Raw genomic sequence first — 25,720 nt, forward strand, 5'->3', positions numbered from 1 at the left:
AGTTTTTGGTGTAATAACACTTTTGCAAGGCACTATAGAAACAATTTCAAATCTGGTAAAATTAAGAGACAAAAGCCTGGTATGAGTGCTATAAAAGTGTTGATTGTAAACACGAGTTGAATGATAAAATCATGACCCTCAAAGCAGCTCAACTCAGCTCATTGAGTCTAAATTGTGGTGAAATTCCCTTGCACAACAGCACCCTTTGCTACTGAAGAACACGCAAAAAAGATCCAAATTGCATTCAAGCTCGAAGTGGTCGATCTAGAGCGGCTCCTGAGTGATTGTTGGTCCATCGGTGCACGGGCAAGTCTGTCTCGGCACGGCTTGAGCCTACACACACACACTCATCGAGCTGTTGACCTCAGCGGGGCCACAGATAATGAGCTTTAACGTTCTATTTCATCTTTCTCAATAAGGAGGTGCACTGCAGACACCGCAGGGCCTAAAGGTCAAAGAAAGCAACTCGGACTGAAAAGAGATAACACAATGCAGGCAAGCAGGTAATTATTGAGACAATCATAAATTGTAGGAGGCCTGATAGAGTTCCATTACTTTGGCTGAGAGGAAGGTGAATTTAATGTTGGGGCAGAGGAACCATTAACACTGAGGGTGCTACTCTCCAGGGAAAGCATATGAGTGGACTTAGAGAAGCACCTGCCTGAACAAATGGCTGCAAGACACCAGTCAGAATGTTTATGTACAGTGTGTAAACCGAATTTGAACATACAAAAAGACTAGAGAAAGCAAATGATGCTTTCTGAAGAGGAGGCATTTTGCAATTCTGAGGCAGTTGTTGATGGTAAAAAATATATATCTATAGAGTGCCTTGCAAAAGTATTCACATGACTTGAACATTTCCCCATTTTGTCACAGTACAACCACCACAATGTGCACTATGTGCTAGAGCAAGGGTCACCGACATGGGGCCCGCGAGCACCAAGTAGTCCCTGAGGACCACATGTGGTACCCACGAGCCTGTTCTAAAAAAAAAAGCACAACCCACCAGTGAGCTGCATCTATTTTTTTCCATTACTCTTCCTGTTTATTCACACTAGCATTCATATAGATTAAAAAAACAACAATATCTATAACAAAGCATGGAAATATGTTTATTTTACAGTTTAAAAAAGGTTGGTGACCCCTGTGCTAGAGCAACACAAAGTAGCACATATTGACAAATGACATAATTGTTCAACAAAGATTTGAAAAGTGTGGCTTGTGTTTGTACACCCCCCCTCCCCCAAAAAAATAAATAAATAAAAAAATAAGATAAAATCTCCTATTGTGGCTCTAGCTGTAAGTTCAGGGCCACTGTTTTGCTGAACCTTGTAGGGTAGGAGAGAAATATTACTGGCAAAAGCTCACAAAGAATTAATGTCCAGTCAAAAAAGCACGTAGACCTGTTCAAGACTGCCGTTTGAAAATTACAGTGTCCTGCCAAGCCTCTAAGTTCTCTGACAGATAACATTCCTGTGTCAAGCTGACCCAAGCTTTTGTGCAAAGATAACAAAAGTGTGCATGACTTTCGAGGAGTTCAGTCTAAATTTCTTGGAAAAATCCCATTTAAAGTGCCAGAAGACGAAGATGGAGCCAGAAGATTGGAGTTAAGCATGGACTGAGTAGAGATTGGTCAGAATGATTCACAGACATTAATGGGATAATTTATCATAAATACACCCTCTTGAGATTAGAGTTTTGGGAATTTTTTGGGGGACTTTGACGATTTCTAAAAAGTGTATGTTTGTACGCTGTAATAAAATCCTTGTCGGCTTTCAAAGAGGGAACGAACCAATGTCGGCCTGACTGTTTCTGAAAGATATTCTGCACTGCTGCAAGTCTCGTCCATTTCCCAGCCTCCACCCGTCTCTTGCAGACTTAAAAGGCTTTCCATAAGGACTGCCCGGCAATTAGCTCCACACAGTTTCACAACAACTCAACACACCAATTTGCCTGTTTCCACTGAAGAAAATCATCCCCATCGCATGATTCCACTCTTCCCATGTCTCACGGTGGAGTGGGTGTTTTCAGGGTAATATGAAGTGTTAGCTTTCAGTTCCTAGTGTTTTGCATAAGGGCTAGATTTGTGACTCATCATTATAAGTACAGGTTTGTACTTATAATGTCAAAAAGTCCAAGACATATGAATGGTTTTGCAAAGCACTGCAGCAGCTCTTTATTAGCACCCCTTGTAAGGAAAATTACTCTTTTTGTGCGGCAGCATAATGTCAAGGCAACTTTGGAAAAATACAATGTCATATATACAGTCTTCTCATGTTCACTGCCTTTGTATTCCTGTGGCCTGTTTGTCGCCACAGTGCCCCAGTTCCTCAACACTTGACGAAGACCTTGTTTGACTGGGCGACATCTGAGCGGGTATGGTTCTCTGTTTATACACTCTCATCATGTATATTATGAGGAAGGCAGTTAGTCTTAATAGTCTTGCCCAAGGACCAACACTGGATGATGTTGAAAACCCATGATATATATGCCCCATGCAGGATTTGAACCCAGATCTCCCAAATGGGAGTGAGTCACCCTACCAGCTGAGCGATCCAGCTGGCTAGCTAGCACAGAAGCACTGATCATGGCAGCACAGGAGCAGGCCTTGAGAACCAGAGCAATAGAGGCTCAGATCTACCATACCCAGGTGCAGAGTATGCAAAGAGGACCCAGAAACCATCCAGCATCTCCCAGCAGGGTCTAAGATATTAGCAGGGAGGGAATACATGGAACGTCATAACCAAGTGTCTGGTATAGTGTACAGAAACATCTGTTCACAATACAGACTGGAGACCTCCAGGTCAAAATGGGACTCACCTCCCAAGGTGGTGGAGAATGACAGAGCTAAGATCCTGTTGGATCCTCCAGATACAAACAGACAAAATGGTAATGGCCAACCAACCAGACATTGTGATCATTGATAAGCAGCAGAGGACAGTTGTGATCGATGTGGCCATCCTGAGTGATGGAAACATCAGAAAAAAAAGAATATGAGAAACTGGATAAATACCAAGGGCTCAGGGAAGAACTAGAAAGAGCCTTGAAAATGAAAACAACAATAATGCATGTGGTCATCTGAGCACTCAGGGCAGTAACCCCCACTCTGCAGAAGTGGCTTCATCAGATACCTGGAGACAGCTAAGATCCTAAGAAGAACCCTCAGGCTCCCAGGTCTCTGGTTGAGGACCTGAGCTTGAGGTAAAAAGGCACCCACCCTGTGCGGCGTGGTTTTTGTATTTATTCCTGTGTAATAAATATAACTATAGCGTTGTAATAATTTACTTTTTTCAAGTTCATCATAGCCTCTAGAACTTCTTATAAGTTATCCATGACTTCTTGTTCCCTGGCGTCTAAATAGGACATGGCAAAGAGGTCAAATTTCTTATCCATTCTTCAAAATCGGAAAGAAAGTTAACACGCTTTTTATAAATGAAAGATTTGTGTTGATCTTCATAAGACAGCAGGTGACCATGCAATAAAATAAGTTTTTATCCAAACAGTTAAATTAAAACAAAAAGACATCACTCAGAAAGACGACAAAACACATGATATATTTTGTTATTATACATGTGTGCTATATTTAATTTCCTATGCCTACATGGAGACTGGACACTGCCTGAACCTCAAATGTCACTGGTAGCAGCTTCATCCTCTGCCACTAGGAGATAAAAACATTTGTTGAAGTTTTACCCTTATGTTAATTTTTAAATCTTGGATAATGTTTTTAGTATTTGTTTTCCTTGATCTAACATTTGGGTAAACTCCTTTAGTCTCAGATATCAGCTCAAAAAGCTCCTGAGATCATTGAAACGTAGCTCATTTTTCAAACTAAAACGACAAGAAATTGCAGAGTGTCAGAAGCATCATGAAGCCCCCTGATGGTCAGTGCTGGGACATGGTTCTCGAGTAAAAGATCTTGACAGCTGGTTTGGCTCCAGACACTGTGTTTCACCTCCTGCGAGCAGAACTAACACAAGGAAACATGTCACGGCTGGGTAGGTGTGAATTGAATCTGGCTGCTGGAATCCAATAGAGGGCCCATGCAGCTAAAGTGATCCACTAATGTTTTGTTCAGCTTAATTGAGCGTTGTCCCTTCAACTCAGCCTCACATCTTCATCTTGCATCTAATAGCTGCTGCTTTCTAAACGTCTAATTACCCAAAGTTACAATGGAGCAATTATCTAACTTTATGATGGCATAGGGGGCATTCAAAAAGTGCTATTTCATTGTTCTAGTAAAATGTAAAATAAAAATTATTTTAAAACGATAATGAACCACTTTTTTTCTACACCAGAACTTATGGATCAAACTGAGAACTTAAGCACATAAAAACAGACATAAAGCCACATATTTTCACTTTACTTCACCTGCAGAAGGTATCCGTGCGACAGACCCTCCGTAGCTCCAAACAGTTGGGCTTCTCCTTATCCCTGTAAGAGCAATCAGGAACTATTGTCTGCCTGCGTCTCTCGGCACAGCCCTCAGACTGGCAGGGACAGAAGATCAGCCGGTGGCTGAGCCCTGAGGGCACGCGCTCTATGAAGGCCCTCAGGGTCTTGTGGCAGCGCTTCTTGTTGCAGCTCTCCCCTTTGTTGGTGTCCTCCTTGCTGCAGGTGGTGATATAGCTGCTACGGTATCGCTTGCAGACGGTGTTGAGGTTGCAAGCTTTAGTTGCGTCAAGGCAAGGGTTGCAAACTTTCTCCGCTTCAGGACACTGGAAGGGTTTGGGGATCGATGACTGCATCCCTAAAAGTAAATACAAGGAAGGGAGAAGACGAGTGAGAACATACTGTAAGTAATGTAAAAGAGTCTAAAGGAAAAGGGAGATCATACTTAGTTGCAGCACTTCTGCACTTCTGTCAATGGGTAACATTACTGTCAATAGAAATATTCTGAGAAATAATTTTGTGTTTTAGTTTGCTGAAATGTATAAGAATCAAAATTGCCAGAAGTAAACACTTGGAATACATTGCTGTGTGCAATGAGTGTCACAAGACAACATCCCCACGCCATTACACCGCCAGCCCCAGACTGAACTGTTGATAAAAGGCAGGATGGATCCATGCTTTCATGTTGTTTACGCTCAATTCTGACCCTACCACCCATTTCAGCTGAATCTGGGACTCATCAACTCCGACAACGTTTTTCCCAACCTGTTATCGTCACATTCTGTTGAGCTTGTGCGAACTGTAGCCTCAGCTCCCTGTAGCTGAGAGAAGTGGCACCCCATGTGGTCTTCTACAGCCGTAGCCCACCTGCTTTGAGGCGCAATGTGTTGTGTGTTTAGAGATGATATTCAGCATACCTAGGTTGTAACAAGTGCTTATTTGAGCTCCTGTTGCCTTTCCATCATTTCAAACCAGCCTGGCCATTCTCCACTGAGCTCTAACATCAACGTGCTGTTTTCATCAACACGGCCGACGGTAACTGGATATTTTCTCTCTTTTGAGAGAGAAAATATCCAGTCTCTGTACAAATTTCACAAATCAAATTAGTATTAAAGAATCTTTAATATATTTGTAATATTTCACTCTAGATTTGGCAAGTTTATATGTTAAGTTTGTTTTATCTTGTCTATTTCTATGGTTGTCCTAATACTAACTAAAATACTGTGAAAATGCCCCATTTTAGTGTTTTCACAAACAGCCTAAATGTTTCATGAATCTAAAACTTTTTTTGGTTCTTAATCTTTGTTCAGTGTAGAAATATTCAGCTCAAATTTATAATAATGGCTTAAAGTAAAACAGCAACTAGATCAGTGGCGACTGGTGATAAAACGTTTTTAGGGGCTGTGTGGTGCAAGAGGTCACATGCCTACTTCTGGGTTTTTAAGTCTGGTGGGTCTGGTCCAAATTCCTTTATCTGCTTTTTTGTCCGTAAAGCCTAACTTATAATTTTGTTAAAAAATGACCTAATTTTCTTCCGCTGCACCATCCTCTCCTGTGTTGCTGTTGTCTGTCTCTTCAGTTTGTATTTGTACATTCTGTCTGGCGCATCTAATCATTTGACAGTGGTGTGACTTTGACAGATATCATGAATTAATCAGACTGAAGATTGACACAAACTGGCTAGAGGAGAAGCTTTAAGTAACCAGTTAGAGACCAGCATGAAATTGCATGGAAGCCAACGTTTAAGAAGATCATCAATCCTATGCAAAAAAATAAAAATAAAAAATTAAATGGGAATGCTGAAAAATCAAAAGTCAGACACATTTTATGAGTGAACAGATATGATAAATACTGTTTATCTCGTAATTTAAGTTTACTGTGTCTATAGTATTTGTCTGCAGATTTTATGGGGACGGCGCCCTAGCACCACTTATTAAGAAGCTGCCACTGAACTAGACAGCACTTTGTGAAACAGACCATAAGGTGAAAGGAAATATTGTGAGATCTCTTTACGTCCCTACCATATTGATATAATTTCAAGCCGCTAACGTTGCAGTACTTTAGCAAGCACAACCTGTGCCCTACATTGCTGCTGAGTTTCTGACTTATCAACATTGACCTCACATGATTTCACGAATCCCTGGTAGAGAATCTGCAAGCTCACCTTCGCCTCTCTGCTTCTTCAAGTAGCTGTAAGGCAGCAGAGGGATGCCTGCAGCCAGGCCCATCCACTCCAGCAAAATCGATCCAGTCTGTTTCAGGCCTTGAGTGATTTATGAATAAATTAAGCTAAGATTTCAGATTAAATGTTAATGAATTATTCATTAAATGTAAACAGCTGACGTGATTACCATAATATCGGGGTATTATCAAGTTGTCAGAGAGAGTTACTACATATCATTACAAATAACATTTACATTTTTTAATGTTTCGACATAATGAAGTTAAGGAGACAGCTTCTTTCATTTTTCATTTGTTTTCTAGAAACAATGGAAAAACAGAAGACCTTGGAGATGGAAAAAAACAGCTTACTGTGTATAGCGTCGACACAAAATACTGTTACAGCTGCCCAGGACGCGCTGAGGTCAGCGAGACATTGTAGTAACACTTACAGTGTCGTGTGCATCATTGTCTGGGTGTCTAATGCCCAAGATCCAGTTGCACTTTCTTTTTTTTTAATTCTCGAGCGACAACAAAAACTGAAATATCTCACTTGCCCATCCAGCTGCTTATCATAGCTGAGAAAGAAGGTCAAGTTATTAAATATGTCTGGATGTTCCAAGATGCTGTGCCGCCCCGGTAATAAGAGAAAAAACTTTTCTCGTGAAATATACTTGTAATAAAGAAGCTTCGTGTTCACTGGTGGCACCCCTCTCTTGCATTCAGGCTATATTAGAGAAGTTAACCTCCTTTCCCCTGTAGATAATGATATTTCAGAGGTCGTGGCGGCACGGTGACACTCTGAGAGATTCATCTCTTATTCAACAGAACCAATCTCCCTCCATGTCTATCAGATGGCCTGGAGCAGCAAGAAGACCATCTTTTTTTTTACAGAGGCTGTGCAAGAGGCACAGGATTGTTTCCCCATGGTACATTGCATGTTATCAATCCTTGAAATTGGGCGTGTGAGCGGATCAAACCCCAGCAGAGGGATAAAAATAAGCAAATAAGTAAAATTAATGATTTTGTGGTTTCAGATTAATTCAGGGGAGGCAAAACTTACAGCCCCTTAAGACTAACAATATGTCAGACGCTCCTCCTGGAGGGAAGGAAGCACATTTAAACGACCTTCCCTTTCAGTATTGCTTTTTTCAACATGTCTCAAGGTTAATTTAGTAAGAACACTGATAAGCGGGTGGGATATAAGTAATATGTCTTGAGCGTCTTTGTTTAAACGTTATTTATTTATGTGATTTATGAAGCAGTGGATTCACAAATCTCTGCTTCAGAAATCCCTGTGTATGGAAAGTGAGACTTGATAGGCTCTGTGTTTGAAAACAGTCATGACCACGCCCAGATTTCGCCATTTTATCAGTGGCCTCGGCCACAGAACCTGCAGCATGGACGAATGAAAGACAGCAACAAAGGTGACAGTCTCAAAGAGGTTTAATAATGCAAAATCTGAAATGGAGTTTTCCATACAAAATACATTTTCTGCACACTGTGTTATATCTTGCTATTTTAATGGTAGGTCTGTCAAAATAGGGATAATGCTTGAGGAGGTCCTGTTGCCCTCTAACAGCCCTCAGTTTTTGTCAGTATGCCACGCTGCAGAGCACTAAACAAAACCCAAGTGTACAACTCAATGTTGTGTAAAATATAATTCAGTTCCACCAGCTGACCCAAGGCAGGCCCATCTTCCCTTCAGTAGTATCAATCCACCATGGCCTGTGTTTGAATGGGTATGTCTCCAACCTGCTGCTGAAAAGGCCTGCCAACCCAGAGTGGTGAGCATCTGCACTGTTGTGTCTTTGGGGGTCTCTGGTTTCCCAGGGCAGTTCTACATTTTGACATAACTCTATAGTTAGATGCCTCAGAAATCAAAAGCCAATCATCGGCATAGAAAATTTGATTAATCTAAAACAATCTGCACCTTCCTGAGTGCAATTATGCACAAGACACTGCCAACATTGACTGGGGGGGGTTAAATCTTCCATTAGCTGGCCCTGGTCTTGTGATGTTTTATGTTCTGTGCAGAAGGTCAGCAGTTTGTTACAGACACAGCTCAGACTCATTCAACAAAATATTATTTCAACAGCCATCTTCCTCAGAAACCCTGAACCCAGTTAAGGCTGCTTAATACAAATTTCTTGCACTAATATGAACCACCATTTATCCAAAATGGCTTTATATCTTTTCTTGGATTGCAAGTGCTAACTAAAATGAACTTCCCTTTTAAAATGTATTCAGTTTAAGTTGGGTAAACTTAATTGAATTACTTGCCAATTAAAGCAATTCATTTAAGCTGGAGCTGTATTCCCTTTTTGTGGTTTTACACAAATAATCCAAGACCCAACATGATTTTTAAACGTATGCTACACTCACAACTAAATTGATATATAAACCAAAATTTGTATTGAAATAATACTAGTAGATGAGTGTTGCCCAGGTCACAGCTAGGGCGGCACTCAATTTTGGGACAACAAGAGTTGTTAAGATGAAAAGTTATCTGTCAACTGTGCCTGAAAAGAATTTTCTACTTCTTTCTGTATATGCAGTAAAGGGACAGTATTGTATCTGTGTTGTGCTTCGCATAAGAAATGTTGGAAAATATGGCTGTAAACTGCAGGTGACTATTCACGCTAAAATAAAGGTTTTAACCACAGCTTCCCTTTTTGGCCCTAAAATTAACAGGCTACTTAAAATTAAATTAAAACGCTGTTTTACGGAACCTGAACTGCATTTGATCATTGCTATTATAATATTTAAATATAACTGACTGATAAAACCTGAACTGGATTATTTCCACTCTGCACAGATTTTATTTCAAATGCAGCTTGAGTTTAATGCGGTACCGCGCGCGAGCTATTTTTAGAAACACAACGTCACGATGACGTCACATCACGTGGTACGCAGTGGGGCAAACTCCGGAAAAGCCGCCGTTGTTTCGCTGTAAAAGAGACGTGCGTTAGCCTAGGTTTTACTCGGTAAACGACTGCTTTTTCCAAATCTAAGACCATGGTTTTTAAACATTGTTGCTATGGAACGGGCAACAGCGACTCGAGGTACGCTGATCGGCCGCATATGAAGGATGTTTTCTTCAAGACTGCCAAGGAGAAATGTGTGCGCTTGGAACACCGGGGCGGTCGGCCTACACAACAGTTCAACCCGGAAAAAGTTACCAAATTCAAGTACATATGTAGCAAGCATTTTGTCGGAGGAAAGGGCACAACCGAAGAACATCCTGACCCAATTCCAGCGACATCAAGTCAAGGTAAGAGTATTTTGGTGGCCGACATGTTAATAAAGTAGCGCCTGCTACCATGACAGCATATAGGCTATCATGGTAGCAGGCGCTAACATGATAGCCTGCTACCAGGCTTACTCAAAAACATTTCAAATGAGACAAACATTAAACATATACCCATTCCTGGACGGTGATTGCAAACAACAACAACAAAAAAAAAAACGGCCGACGCTGCCATGATCGCCGCGCAGGAAAAAAAAAACAAAGCTTACCGTTCATCAACTCGGCCAGTTTTCCAGTCTTTTTAAGCCCTCGAACCTCAAGCCATCGTTTGAGCTGAAGGTTGGTGTGTTCTTCGACAGTGCGACCAGTAAACCGTGTGCCTGGAACATCGTCTTGGGAAAGTTTAACGGCTGTAAAGTCGGTCATATCTGTTATCCGTGCGTTCTCTCCTGTATGCGTTCTCTCCTGTATGCCCTACCTAAGCGGCAAAAGGGGCGTTGCTCTTGAGACGGTGACGTCACGTGCGCGGTACCGCATTGAATCAATATTTTATCTGTAACAACACAAGCTAGGAGCTAAGGAGGGTTCTGGAAGATTGGGGGTGCAGAAGGAGGGATATACCCATGCCGGCATTCAACCAACAACCTCCACTGATAGCCCAACAGCAATTATTCTGCCATATGCATGTTTGATAAATGTAAGCCCTTGTGAGAGAATTAATCAACCATACTAGACAGGAGCAAACTGGCCGATGCATTGTTTCACTGAGAGTTGAAAAAATAGCTAATTTTAACAGTCTACAAGGAGGCCGACGCACGGCCCAAGTTTTACTTAAGTGGGCCGAGCTCAAAGCAGGGCCAACGGAGAGCAATATGGTCCAGCTGGTGGAAACGTTAGCAGGGCGACTGTCCAGTAGTTCAGGCTGCATTACATTGATGGATTGCAGCTTCTAAATCTCCCCTGGCCATCTGCAGCTATAATGTGGGCCACTGGGGGGGTCTAAGATGAAAAGAAAATAGGAGAAGGATGAGCTCCTACAATTTATCTGACCAAGCTGAACTGAGCCCTCAATGGAGGCTGCAGCAACGGATGGATTTTTACTACCTTTGATTGGGAAACAAAGATTGAATCTGGTACTCGAACCAAAAAGATGTCCTAGAGCGGGCATAAGACATAAAGCCCACTCACTAGCTCTAATGTTATTACACTCTAATAGGATGGCATGCAAGTGCAGGAGGAGAGAAGGAAGGAGGCAAAGATGTGCAGTTGAGAGGGGAAACATTTAGTATTGTGTTACAGAGTTATAATTGATTTTCCAAGTGCATCACAATACAGATTTTCAGCAAACATATTGTGCTGTAATGTTTGGCGCAAGTGGCTGATAAGCTGATGAGATGAGACGTTTAAAAATGGAAAAAGCTTTAAGAGCATCACGGTGGAGACTTGTGATGGCTGATTACTGTAGCTGATCATGTTGGACGGATGAAGTGAGAGGACACAACCAGATTAAATGGCCACTCACACGGACAAGCTGGAGAGTTTTCTAATAATGGAGCCTAATTCAAGAAAAATGCACAGTACACAGAATAATTAACACGACTCATCAGCAGTGTAATCAACTGCTCTCAGCATACATAATAACACACCTATAAACATAGGAGTTGCAAAGAACAAGAAAGTGAAGCACTGATGGAGTGAAAGGCTGGAAAATTAGAAGGATGCACTAATTGACTATTGGACGTTGGGTCAATAAATACCAAAAGCTATATAGGCATGTTGTGGTTACCAAGGTCATCCAATAGACTGAGGTTTTAAAAATCAAAGTCTTTCAAATGCCAGAAACAGAATCAAAGCGATCATCTTTTTAACTATATGTGGTGACCCTTTTTATCCGTGAATGCTGAGCTAATTTGTGAATAATGTCATGACCGTTTTTTTTTTTTTTACTGTATTTACAGAAAACATTATACATAAATGAGAACTAGTTCATGTTGGAGCTTTGAAGTTATTCCAGAATGTTTAGATAATGAACCATGAATGGGAATTAATTCATTTTAACCTGCTCGCACTAAATTTAGAACTAGTTCTTGTTAAGGAGGAACTGGCATAACTCTTGCAGTCACTTTTTAAAGCCCCGCGAGGTTTGCTTTCATCATTAATAAGAATCTGATTCTGCTTGGGCATATAAGCCAACCTCAAGGCAAAATCTTCAATCATATAAATATGTTTTGTTAATCAAGCTACCTGGTGGATGGTCTGACAGAAAGCTGCAACTTATTTCTTTTTTTTTTTACAGCATTAATCTGTATCTGTAATTTCACTGCCTGTCTTTGCTGTATTTCCCACTCAGAAATATTAAAATCATGCCCCAAAAACGACTTTTTAAAATCTATTTTGATGGTTAGAGCATGCACCTTCAGCGTAAGCGAAGTTTAAAACAAAGATTAGCATTTTAGTAAAGTTTAATAAGGGGAGAGAGGCACACATTATCTATATTGACTGGCAGGGTAAACACTGTGCATGCATAACAGTTCTGCATAACATACCCACATTTTCCCTGTAAAATGCAGTTTAAACATTTTGCTCAACCCTGTTTATTGACATCAGGATGAGCTAAGCTTACTTCAAGTTTGTCATGAAAAAAAAAAAACAGCACCATTCTGTTTTCCAAAAAGTGAATGCCACTCATGACAATTTTTCTGACACCCAAAGTAACCAACTGAGAAGCTTGTGGAATGGAGCTTTAACATCTTTAAAGTTCTCTTGAAGACGATGCAAGTTTCACATAATTACTAATCTAATTCCATGACTCTTTTGATTGTCTGCCTGTCCAGGTAAAGGGACCTGCTCAAGCCTTATGCTTATGAATGTTTAATGGCTTCCGAAACCCATTGTGAACGAGTACCAGGACAGAGGGGTAAACTAACTATGTGATACACTTCTTTTGGTTTGACTCAGCATGTTAAACAGCAAATACATAAATGGCTTTTATGTTAATTCTATTTTCTGTTATCTGTGAAAGTGCCATTTCCATAGACTCAATTAGCCAGAGAGACATAATAAGAAAAGCCGTTTCTAAGAACAGTTCATCTGAAACTTCAAGCAAGCTTACTCTTCCACTTCCATTTTATCCTGTAACTCAGTAAATGAGCAAGTAGAATTAATTTACAAAGTATTTACCAAGTTTCAAAAATCGTTGATTAGGTGGCTCCTATTCAGATGAAGGTTGTCTCTAGTAAAAAGAAATCTCTGTGGAAAAAAAGTTCGTCAGTAAGAAGTGAAAACAGGGAGTGTTGAAAAGCTGATCAGAGAGAGCGAAAGGCTGGACTCCAGGTTCACTGTGACGTCTATAAAAAAAGACTTCAGAGATATAATTTACAGCCGAAGAATGCAAGGGAATCCTTCTGTTCTGGAGTCGTCAACAAAAGCTAACTAATAATTATCATTCTTTGTTTAGCCCTCCTGTGTCTGAAGAAACTGAACTCCACTCTACCAGGACCTGCAATGGATTTGCAAACTTCTTTATAGAGAAAATTCTTCAAATTAAAAGGGTCATCTGTACATCAGTATCAAGTCCAGTACCGATGCTGTGTAAAGTAAAAACAGATTTGCACAAAATGAAACAATTCTACCAAGTCACCTACAACATTTAGAATAACTTAAACATGAATTAAACTCTTCCTACTGCTTCTCCTGTAGACATCCCATCAACAGCTTTCTTTAACAGCGTGTTCACACTGAACGCGGTGTCTGCATGCACATACGGTGACACCGGCTTCACTACGAGTAATTTTTACCAAGGTACTGCAATTTAATGGGGAAAGCCAACAACAGCACCAGCCTCCCTGCTATGGAGCTCAGACAGAAGCACCGGGGAGCAGCGGGATAGAGCAGAGTAAAAGGCCGACAGATTACCCGACCCGTCCACAGAAGCCGCGGCTCGCTGTTCCAGTTCTGGAGCTACAAGAAGAGGACGAGTGATGAATGATTTAACAGTCCTTTTACGGGCTAAATTGAAATTAAAATTAAAGCAACCAACAAACCTCTAAAGAGCTTTCCATACTTCATAATTTTTATATCTCCTATTTTGACTGAAAAACAGCTTTGTCTCCGCTGCGCTCCTTCACTGTGTGTCACAATTCGAAAGTTTTTGCCTGTCAGTGTCTGATTTGATTTAAACAATAAACTAATCCCTTTTGTCCTGTGTTATCTCCCAGGCCTTATAAGCAATTATAAAATCACTGTAGAAAAAGAGCAATCTCGACAAGTTGTAAGATTACAAGATTACAGGCCCATCTCAGATCTTCTGCTCATTTGTAAGGTTATTGAAGAAGCTACGTTTCAATAGCCAAATACATTCCTAATAATGACCTGTCAGTTTTCCCACTCACCACAGTATTAAACCCATGTGGAGGACCACAGTATTGTTAGACCTCGGCGCAGCATTCGACACTGGTGACCATTGTATTACTGGAGCGCCTGGTGAGTCACTTAGCTGCAGCCAATGCAGAACGCTGCTGCCCACGTCCTCACTAAAACTAAGAAAGTAGAGCACATCACCCAAGTTATAAAGTCCCTACACTGGCCCCCTGAGTGTCAGAACAGACTTCAAAATATTTCTGTTAGTTCATAAATCACTGATTGACTTAGCACTAAAAAATATGTACATTAAACAATTGTTGTGGTACAAACCTTTCAGACCACTCAGGTCTTCTGGTTCAGGTCTACTTTGTTCCCAGAATCAGAACCAATCCTGGAGCAGAAGATTTCAGCTGCTATGCTCTACTAAACTGGAGCAAATTCCCAGAAAACTGCAAAAATACTGAAACCCTGAGTTCTCTTAAATCAAGGTTAAACCCCCATTTGTTTAGAGTTGCCCTCGACTGTTCTTTTTAAACTTTTAATAGAAGCATTGTTAAGTTTAGTCTGTAGTCCAACTTTTCTTTACTTTCCTTCAATATGCCACTGCAATGCCCTCTTAATGTTTCCTTTTCCTATGTTTTTATCATGTAAAGCGCATTGAATTGTGTTCTTGCTGAGACGCGCAACTACACATGACTGAACTGGATAAATAAGAGGTGAGTCATATAATAACGTATTTATTTACAATTTAGTTTGGGGATCAGACAGCTTGAAATCAAATGGGAAAAAGCATAAGCTTTCTTAGAAATTTAAATAATTCTTGTATGTCCCAGAAGAATTGGGTTAATGGCACTGCTTTTGAGTGGTCTTGCCATTTTCCTTTTAAATAGACCACAATAAATGTATCTACTCTTCGTGCACCATAAATCAGAGTTCTCTACGGGTGATGTAGTGGAAACAGCCTACTATTTTTGGCAAACAAAGGGAGAGGAGTCAAGACAATGAGGTGAGATAGAAGTAGTTACCTGGGGAGACAAATGTGAGAAGCAGGCCGTGTTGAAAAAGAGGGACATAGTCAAAACGAAACTGAACAAAATATGCAAAGAGCTTGTAAAAACAAAGAGAAGCAGAAAAAATGACCATGCTCTTTGTATTAGGATTTGGATAGTTTTTCCCAGCGAGTAGAGCATCTTCTTTCTTAAGTAATTGCTCTGAGTCAGCCTAATTTGAATTCAGGATTTCATAGATCATCCCATTCTCCAGGGACCCTACACTGCAGAGTGGGGGGTGGGTTCAGGCCAGGTTAGGAGTATACGCTTAACTCCTGGTATGTTCTCAGTAATTAGGAAAGGTGCCAAAGTTTGGATTTAATACAGCCCAGGGTGAGCGTGTGAGAGCTTGTTAGGAAAGTCTTTAGTCTGGACCCCGAGGAGTGTGTCAAGCATTTCCGTGTCAAAGGCCTCATCAGTCATTAGCTCTATATTCTGTCGCAATGGGGATTTCCAGAGGGGAGGAAAAGGAGCCGCGCTGAATCTACAAAATCATCTCTTTAAGCTTTACCGAGCGGGTTATGTGAGTGGATTTCATAAAAGGCAGGCCAATGGAGTTCAGAGAATCGTTGGGTTTCTCAGCGATCAGCCACATTTTACAACTGCATATGAAATAACTCCAGCAAATCGAAGCAGCACGAGATCGAGAGGCAACAAGAAGTCATGGACATTGTGAGAAAGCGAAATATTTTTACATGGAGAACTCTTTAAATGAAATTGGAAATGGGCTTCCAGAGAAGTTATGAATCATTACAAACACAGGTATATATCTTGGAAACAGGTCATTTCAAAATTGCCTTTATTCAGCTTTCCCTTCCCTCATGATCATTTGGAAAACTTCAAAACAGTCCACAATGTGCATTTGAAGGCTTGCCTATTGTTTTATTGATAAGCCCCCCTGTTCATTATTAGCCTTCAAGTCAACTGAAACAACACGTTCTGCTCCCTAATGCTAACTTTCTACGCAAAACGCTGACTAATGCAAGAGGAGTTGGAACAAGTCTCATTACAAATCCACTGAGGGACAAGCTAAGGCTTTACTAAGAGTGAACTGATTAGGAAATGCACACAGGATAATGAAGCATATTAGCAAAAGCAATATGAACACACATGGGGACAGCTGCAGGCATACACAAAACTAATCTTGCACAAATACATGCTAAGCTACTCTTGCACCCTAAAGCCCTTTAGACCCTTAATGTACATACGTTAAGAAACAAAAAAAAAAAAAAAAAAACTCTGTGTTTGCCCAAGTAATAAGAATTGTTATGACAATGGCGTGAAAATGTCAAACACTTGCAGCAGCATACTTAGCAGGGCTGGTGCACTGTTCCGTCTCTTCAGCTGTACTACAAGCAGCCTTCTGGATTTAATTGGATGGTGGACATACTCAGCTGAGAGGTGAAAGGCTTAGAGCTGAGAGGTAGAGGGTCTAACTAAAGGATGTTAAACCTAATTCCAAGTGGGAACTCTGAATGGCGGATTCTCTGCTGCCCTCTGCTCTCAATAAGGTAATCAGCTCAGCTCTGGGTCAAGAGAACAGAACCCACTGCACCAGGCCATGTTACAATTATTGTCCACAATAGCTTTGCATCCTGTGTATAAAAATGACACTTATTTGAGCTTTGATAGAGGTGACTAAAAAAAAAAAGTATCATTCACCCCACTGTGGATGTTTCTTTAATCCTCGCTTTCAACCAAGATTTTGTTTGTTGCTCTAAGTTTTTATATTATGGAACAATACCAAGCAGTCTGAGGCGGTCGAATGGTACACTCAGAAATTATGCAATGTTTTTTTTTTTTTTACACAACCAAGCAATATTTCTAGAAATACTTGAGGTGATTTAGGTCAAGCTTGACTCTATTCTCACTGCAGGTTGTTTATGCAGAGAGCTCCATGCTCCAGTAAATCCATGCATTGCTAGCGAGTGTGAAATCTACTTGAAGGACAGAAGGGGAAGAAAAAAAAAAAGCAAAGTAAAACAAAAATAAGCCTTAGGTTGGCATGTTACAATTTTCGATTTGGAGTTATTCCTAAGAAAGATTATGATCAGATCTCATTTCCTACTGTTATCTACACACTCCCCCATAGTCATGCACCTAAAACTGTCTTGCCATTTAATTTAAATAGCAGTCAATATATTCATTGGTGAAATGGCATACATATAAGCTGATACATCATCAGATGTGACCAGTTTATTTCTCGTAAGTAGATGCCATTTCAATTTGCCGATGCAATATTTACCAAGGAAGCAATTATCAGGCCTGGAGACGTCTGTAGTAGTGGTTTAAAAAGATCTTGTGATATTATAAAACCTCCAACAAAGTGAAGTCTGTCTCACAAATCGCTATCCAGTTACTGTCAGAATGTGATAACAACTCTAAACCAATATTATGAAATCCACATATGAAAGTGAATGCTTAACAGTTTGACATCCTGCATTTAAATTGAGACTCTTATTTTGAAGTGCAAAAGGAGTTCTTGAGCAAAAGAAAATAGAGTCACGGATAGGATGTAAAAATGTTCTAAGTATTAAAACAAGGCAGTTGGTCATCTATTAATCTGACCTTAACAAACCTCAAGTTGGCTGCTTTGTGACTTCCTATCGGTGCCGCACTAAAGTCCCAGAGCGCTCATGTTATTTATGATTCTGAACTGCATTTGATAATTTCTAATTTGAATTATAAAACGATTATTTCAAACACAGTTTGTGGTGCAGAGAAGCATTTTTCTGTTTACCAAAAAGGGAGCAGTTTTAATGCATGTTTGGAATTAGAACCACACCTTGGATTTGGGCAAAGTTAAAACCAAATCCTGTGGAGTAGTCAGACGTGTACTGGAATATTTAAAGGAGCTATAAGTAATATATTTACTGTAAAATCAATCTAAATCATTCTCACTTGTCACCTGGGATGGAGGTATCATTCCCCATAAACAATCCATCCTCTCCATCAACAACGTCACGTTTTTCTCCTTTCAAACCTAGAAGTACAGTGCGGAACTACTCCGGTTCAGAGTGTAGCCCTTGTTTACTTCCTGGTTCCTCAGCCAATCATATTAGAGTTCACAGGGTTCCCGAAACAGAGCGCAGCAATTGGTATTTTTTTTTTAAATGAAAGAGCAGCAGCCTGCAAACGTGGAAGCCAGTAAGAGAAGTGGACCAGAAATAGAACAGAATACAACATCATAGACCTCTCCTGTGGAAGTAAAAATTCAGTGGAATTTCACACCAGCAACAAACTATTGAGAAATGACTGTTCTCCATGAAGGTGTTGAGTATGTGTTGTTCCAACTTTAACCACTAGGTGTATTTTTTTTAAATAGTTTGTGAAAACTGTACTACATTTTTACATCAAAGAATAATATTCAACTGGTGTTACATCTTGTCTTGTTCTTAAAAGCCTGAACTTGTGTATTGTTTGGGCTAGTGGCCCTTAGTTAGTTTGCGTCATCGTACAACATCTAGTGTTTATTTTGGAAGACCAATAGTATAATACTAAATGTGAGAAAATTAATCCAGGCACAATAGTGTCTTGTTGCTGTCCTTGTTGAGACAGCAACAAGACACTATTGTGCCTGGATTAATTAAAACACTAAACATAATTGCTGTGGTTTTCACAAATAAATCCAAGCTTGACTGGCTCAGTAACATGAACCTATTCTCAGATCTGAGCCGTTCTTTTTGTTTTCTTTTAGTTTTTTGCTGTGTTGCACCCAGATAAACAAGCCTCCTCCTTTGTTACTCCACTGAAAGTCAGATAAAGACCAGGCATAAGGGGAGGTGTGTAAAATAGTACAATTGTTTGATATACCAGTTCCCTGAACACCGTCCTGTGATTGCCTGGTATTCAGCAGTCTAAGAGGGAGAGATGGACACACTTCATTTAGCTTGAGTGGCTGGACACTTGAAAAGCTAAAATGACTACTGTGAGCCAAGAAAATGCAGCAGCATTCGGATGTACCTCTGCTGAAAAGCACAGCCAGAAAAATACATAGTTGGAGCACAAGTCAACATATAATTTAAAAGAATAAACATAAAACATCAGAGAATAGTACACAAAGTTCCCCTAAAATCTATATTTCAGTGTAGATAATTCAAACACAGATGCCTGCCCAGCTGAATGGATTTTTGTGAGATATTTAGCTTTGAATGAATCTGATCCAAAACTTGCATGATTATTTCTCCCAGTGATATTTTCTGATTATTTTCTGGATGAAATGAATTACTCCCTGACTTCAAACTTTAAATAAAGAAATACATGTAAAAATTTGCCAGTCGTTTGAATGTCTCCCTAAAAGGAACAAATATGCAAGATCTGGCTACTGTCAAAGAGCCGTAATTACTGTTAAAAATATTATACATCGGTACACAGATAACTATACATTTTATATTGGCTGTTGTGATGATAGCATATGTTCAATTGAGAAATTAAAAGCTATTTTTGTTATGATTATTATTTGCTAGGATTAAGAGCAGCTAAAACTACCATTACTGTGATGTTATGCAAGATATTTTAACGGAAAATATGCATGGAGTATTTTAAACAAAGTGTTTCAAACACAATCTTAGGTTCTTACCCGACCCTTACATCATAGAAACAATCGCATTGCTCTCCCCCAGCCATGAATGTAAAACCATAGAATAAAGGCTAACAAAGACAGAGGAGGGGATGCCATTTGGTTCGGCCCAAGTCTTCATGTGATTATTGATGCTTAAGGGGGACAGCATTATTTATTTTTTTTACTTGTTTATACCGTCATGGAACCACAAGCAACAATTCACATTTAGTGCTTAGGGTTTATCCAAAATTAATTACAAAAAAAAAAAAACATCAGTCAGGGCAGCAGTCAAGCAAAGGACGTGACATACTGAAAAGATACAATTACATGCAAAACACTGCAGGTCTTTAAAGTTGGTTGTTAAACAAAAGAATCTTTCTTTCAGTCTTCGGCAGAATTACATTATTGGCTTCTGTGACTAAAGTGGGGGTTTATTGCTTTAGTGTTTCTATAGCCCAGAAGCACACAAAGAAAACAGAGGCAAAGTTGTATTTGTTATCATTATTAATAACTCCAAATTCACTTTCTGTATGCTCGCAAGGTAGTAAACATTGGAACATTGACTGTTGTTGCCTTTGTTTTGACGTGCAAAGGTGTTATATTTTGGACTGTCTTGTTATTGCAGAAATTACTTTTGGCCAAAGTTTAATCATAATTTTAGGTTATTAAACTACTGTGCCCCCTTTCAAATGTCTTCTGTTTTTGCTTTGTCGTCATCCTTAAATGCTTCATATCAATACATTTTATCATCAGACAAAGATAAACTGTGTAAAAATAAAGAGCTGTTTTGAACTGATGATTTATATTTCTTTCAAGAAACAAGGTATAAACACCAAGAGGACCTTAAGGGTGGAAATAACTGCCATCTAGTGTCTGTGTGACTGTTAATAAGAGTTTTGGATCACAGTGAAACAGCTGTGAGCCATTTTTCTTCACAGAATTGTTTTCATTCCACCACATTGAAGGGTTTTTAAGCACGAAGGTTGTGTTTAATGACGTGCAACATCAGTTCAAATATATTTGTGTCCTGGCTTTGACTAGACCATTTTTTGAGCCATGCAGGACTTGGCAAATCTTAAATTTGCAAAGCAGTCCCTAACTATCACATTACTAGAAAAAAATGTGATGTTTTCTGGCAAATGAAAAACTGACCTTCGTGTTCCTTTTGGCCAAGTTTGAAGACATTTCGCTTCCTATCCTGAAAGCTTTGTCAATTCAGAAAGTCTGAAGTAATGTGGAGTTTCAAGCTTTATAGTACTGCCCAAACAAAGGCATTGTAATGGCTTAGATAACATGCAAATTGAATCGATACAGGTCCAAAAACTTAGTAATGGGGAGTCGGTAAAATCATTGTATGCCTACAGATTGAACCAAAACTGGTCCGCTCCTGTGCCACAGGGAGTCGTTAGGGTCGTTATTAGCCTGGCTTAGAGGAACGATGTTTTGATCACCAATATCCTCATATGGGTGAGGTTTGGTTTTTCTGTTTTAACGTAGATGGCTTCCTTCACACCCCTTTCAAACTATCTGTCTTCTTTGTCCAAAATGTGGACATTTTGGTCAAAAGAGTGACCTTTGTGGTGTAGGTGGACAGCAGAGTCTTGACCTGAGGAGGTAGCTCTCCTGTGTTGAGCCAAGTGTCTGTTGAGAGGTTGTTTGGTTTCTCCAATATAAAGATCAGAACATTCCTCACTGCACTGAACTGCATACACCACTCCGCTCATCTTAGGTTTGGGGGTTTTGTCCTTGGGATGTACCAGCCTCTGTCTGAGGGTCCTGTTTGGTTTGAAATGTACTGGGATTTTGTGTTTGGAGAAAATCCTCTTGAGACTCCAGCAACATATGGAATGACAATGTTTTTGCGTTTATTCTTCTCACCATTATGTTCTGCAGCGGGTCTTTTGGATTTTCTTGCTGATTTGACAATAGCCTAGTTAGGATACCCACAGGTTTGGAGAGCATCTTTGATGTGTATCTGTCCTTGTGCTTCTCTTCTGTTTTAGTAGGGACATGCTCGTCCCGGTGTTGTAAGGTTCCGATGACACAAAATTTGTGCTCCAGTGGGTGTTGTTAGTCAAAAAGAAGATATTGGTCTGTGTGTGTGGGTTTGCTATACACTTCAATGTTGAGGTTTCCAGCTCCTTCCATGCTCACCAAACAGTCCAGAAAAGGTAGCTTGTTGTCCAATTACTGAGGCAGGCAACAAAGCAACCAAAAAGGCTGATTAAAGGAAATGCAGAGCAGCTGTGGCAGAAAGAAAGCAGGGAAGCTGAGGGCGTGAGACTAATTGATATAGAGAAAACTTAACTAGGGCAAAAACTAACTTCGTCCACGGTCACTTGCCTGGTGCATGATTTTTCAGTCTGGTCAACCCAGTCCAAATTCCTTTATCCACTTTTTTTCACTCCGCCAAAATGTGTGAAAGTATTATTTTGTAAATAAATTACAGTTTTTTTTGTCACTACACCATTCTTGTTGTTGTTGTTAACTGACTGTTTTCATTTCTATGTTTGAGTGACATTCACACCTGCACATCGAGCGTCCAGGGGTGTGATTAACAGGTTTCATTAAATAATCTGATTGGATGAAGAATGACACAAGAAGCCCCAATTGACCACATGCGCAAAAAACTGCGCACACAGGTGAGTTTTAAACGTACTTATGAACAACTAGCATGAAGTCACATGGAAGCCAGAAGTTTAAAAACATACACAAACTCATTTGGCATCCCTCACCATTTAAATGTATGTATGTAGGCCGACACAAAAAAACAACTAAATAAACCAAAAATAAAATGGGAAGGCTGAAAAACCAAGTCAGACACATTTTATGAGAGAAACAGATGTGATATTTATGTTTATTTAATTATTTAATTATGTTAATTTATGATTATGGTTTCTATACTTTTTTCCTGCAATTTTGATCGTTGAGGCACCCAAGCACCCTCTATTCACAAGCCAACAATGCTTTTAAATATAAAAACTGCATTTTGAGGAAAATCAAAACCAAGTAGCTTTGGCTCCCATGTCCTATCAAAAGGAGAAACAATGTGTCTTTATGTTTCACTTATTTCCACCTTAGTGAGTGTGCACAATGTATCATAAAATTCCCTGTCGTCTCAATCCAACCTTCTGAACCTTAATCTTCATTTTCAGACAGAAATTTAGCAGAGATTACTTTTCAATTTTCTACAGCTGCTCTCTGAGAGTACATATTCCCCTGGCCTCATCAACCAACAACATATCACATGTTCCCCAGCTTCTCATAAAGCAGGGTTTACAAACATGAATATGAATGCTTCCAAGTGCCATGGCAAACGCAGGGAGAAGTGCATAAAATGAGTGTGTAATTACTTATTTTGTTTGCCCGTGGTTTACTCTCAGTGCCACAATCAATTACTCTGTCCTCAGAAATGATAAATAATGAGCAAAGCTTGAGGCTAAAAAGATTTTTGGAGAGCGAATTCAATACTTCACCTCCGAGAGAATGGGAGAAACAGCTGAAGTAAAATGGATACAGTAATGAGTCCCCTGTTATATCTTGTTATGTCTAGATACATCCTAGCGAATTAGTTCTTTTCACCCAGGCACATACTGTATATTTTTGCTTCCACACTGCTAACGTTTTCATAAGATACTGCACTTACAACGCTTCTGAGTTTTTATTTTGAGCACTTAGGGGCTGAAATCTTAAAGGAGAGGGCATTCGTTCACAGTTTTTAATGGTGGGCTTCATCGCCATCTTTCAAAACTATTGACCCTAGCATTATCTACTTTATTGGGTCACAATTTTATAGTAAACCTTTAAAAATAATAGTTTTTTAAGCCAAAAGGGTTGTGTTTCCTTATCAGTTATGAAAAAATAAGCAATAAATGGTAATACATCTCCCAGATGAGAAGAATAAATGCACTGTGTTTGGTGTTTGTGGATTTCTTTTGGCTAAAAGAGAACAGAGGAGAATCCTGTGGAATTTTCTGCCAGCACAAGATGAAGGAAAATAACTGAATCTTCCACGATTGCAGTTAAGGTTTAGATATCCCTTTCTCCAACCACATTTATTACACAGCTCACAACTCTGCTGTGCGTTACATATTGTAGCTGGGGTTTAAAAAATGTGGGTAGCTGCATTGATTTGTGACACCCTGGCAATGGTAACCAGCAGATTAAATAGCAGGCTATAACTCTGCTGGGTTGTTTAATTAGTAAACCAAAGAAGAAATCAAACTAGAAGCAAAATCAATGGTTGGGGAAAATGCAGTATGGTGCACATACGCCTCACTTCCCAACAACCAATGTATATCTGATGACAGATGAAGTAATCACCGCCTTGTAAAGCAAAAACGAACTGCTCCCTTGAACCGTCCAACATTTTGTCACATTACATCCTCAAACTTTAATGCATCTGATTGGGCGTTAAGACCGACCAGCACAGGGTAGTGGATAGATACCAAGTCAAACGATACATGGTGTTCCACGTTTTCTTTTATAATAAACTGGAAAATTGTGGCATGCATTTATATTCGGCAAACTTCCTTGAGTAGGACGCAGGTTTGCTGTAATCAACGCAGTAACTTTTACACCAGTTTTGCACATTTTCAGATTGATATTTTTCCCAGTTTCTTTTTTGTAAAAAAACATCAACAACAACAAAAAGTCATCACCAACAGCATCTGTAAACAGCAGTTATCAAGTCTTGCTACGGTTTTCCAGTTGGACTTAGGTTTGAACTTTGACTATACCATTAAAACGCATGGATATGATTTGATCTAAACCGTTACGTTCATAGTCCTGCTGGACGTCCCAAGTTTTTTTTGCTTCCACGATTGCCCTGTATTTTCCTTCATTCCTCTTCCCATCAAGTCTGACCAGCTTCCCTTGCCCTGCTATAGAAACAAATCCCCACAGCATGATGCTGCCACCACCATGTTTCACTTTGGAGATGGTCTGTTCAGAGTAAATTGCAATGTTAGCTTTCTTCCACACACAGCATGACGCGTCTAAGCCAAAAAGTTTATTTGATGCGATCAGAGTACTTCTGTCCTTTACATGGCTTGTAGCAAATTGTAGATTCCTATGGCTTTACTGTAACTTTGTCTTTCTTTTTGCGTTTTTTTTTTCTCCATGAAGGATAAACTTGTGTAGTTCAGAACTTATAGTTTCTTTCAACAGATAGTTCTCACCTAAGTGGTGGATCTCTGAGGCCTCTCCATAGTGTCCACTCCTCCTTTTGGCTGCTTGTCTGATTCTTTCACTTTAGCAGGATGGTGATGTCTAATTAGTTCTGGAATTGTGCCGTATAGTCGCGTAATTTTCAGATGGGCTCTTCAAAGTTTGAGAAAGCACTTTAAACCTCTCCACAAACTTCTTCCTGACCTTGTTTTTTTCATGGTCTTTGTTTACTTACTAATGTTCTCTAATAGACCTCTGAGGCTTTCACAAAACAGCTGTATTTATACTAAGGTTAAATTAATCACAGGTACCATACCATACCACTTCTATTTCTAAAGCACTTTAAAATAACCTAGGTCAACAAAGTGCTGTACATGTACAACTGACAAACAATACATTTCAAAGATACATGTAAGACACAGACAAGCTAAAATAGACAAATAGGATAGTTAAAACTGCTAAAATAATTAAAATAGATGCAATCTCTCAGGATGTGCAAAATGCTTTGGCAAATAAATGTGTTTTTGAGTCTTAAACTCTGAAAGAGAAGATACTGCCTGATGCAGGGGCATGCCTCCGGTGTCCATTATAAAATAACTCAACAACTTCTAAAAGTGGAGCAGGATCTTATTTACAGGTATCAAATTGGTGGGGGCTAAACATGCATGCCACACTTTTCAGATTGCTGTTTGCAAAAGGAATTTCACACCATGTATAAGAAAAAAAAACACAAACCATTTCAGAAAATCGAGCTGTGGTGGTCCCTCCTCTTTAAAC

General features: G+C 39.7%; 1 protein-coding gene across 2 annotated transcripts in view; it reads right to left on the reverse strand.

The window, feature by feature from the left end:
* LOC105926805 (GDNF family receptor alpha-2) overlaps window positions 1-25,720 on the reverse strand; it is a 93,620-nt gene that overhangs the window by 45,336 nt on the left and 22,564 nt on the right. For both annotated transcript variants that reach the window (XM_036144441.1, XM_036144440.1), the window contains exon 4: window positions 4,372-4,750. In XM_036144441.1, the coding sequence (XP_036000334.1) occupies window positions 4,372-4,750 (379 nt within the window). The remainder of the gene's footprint in view (window positions 1-4,371; window positions 4,751-25,720) is intronic.

This window comes from Fundulus heteroclitus, chromosome 12 (genome assembly GCF_011125445.2).
Source record: "Fundulus heteroclitus isolate FHET01 chromosome 12, MU-UCD_Fhet_4.1, whole genome shotgun sequence".
NCBI lineage: Eukaryota > Metazoa > Chordata > Actinopteri > Cyprinodontiformes > Fundulidae > Fundulus > Fundulus heteroclitus.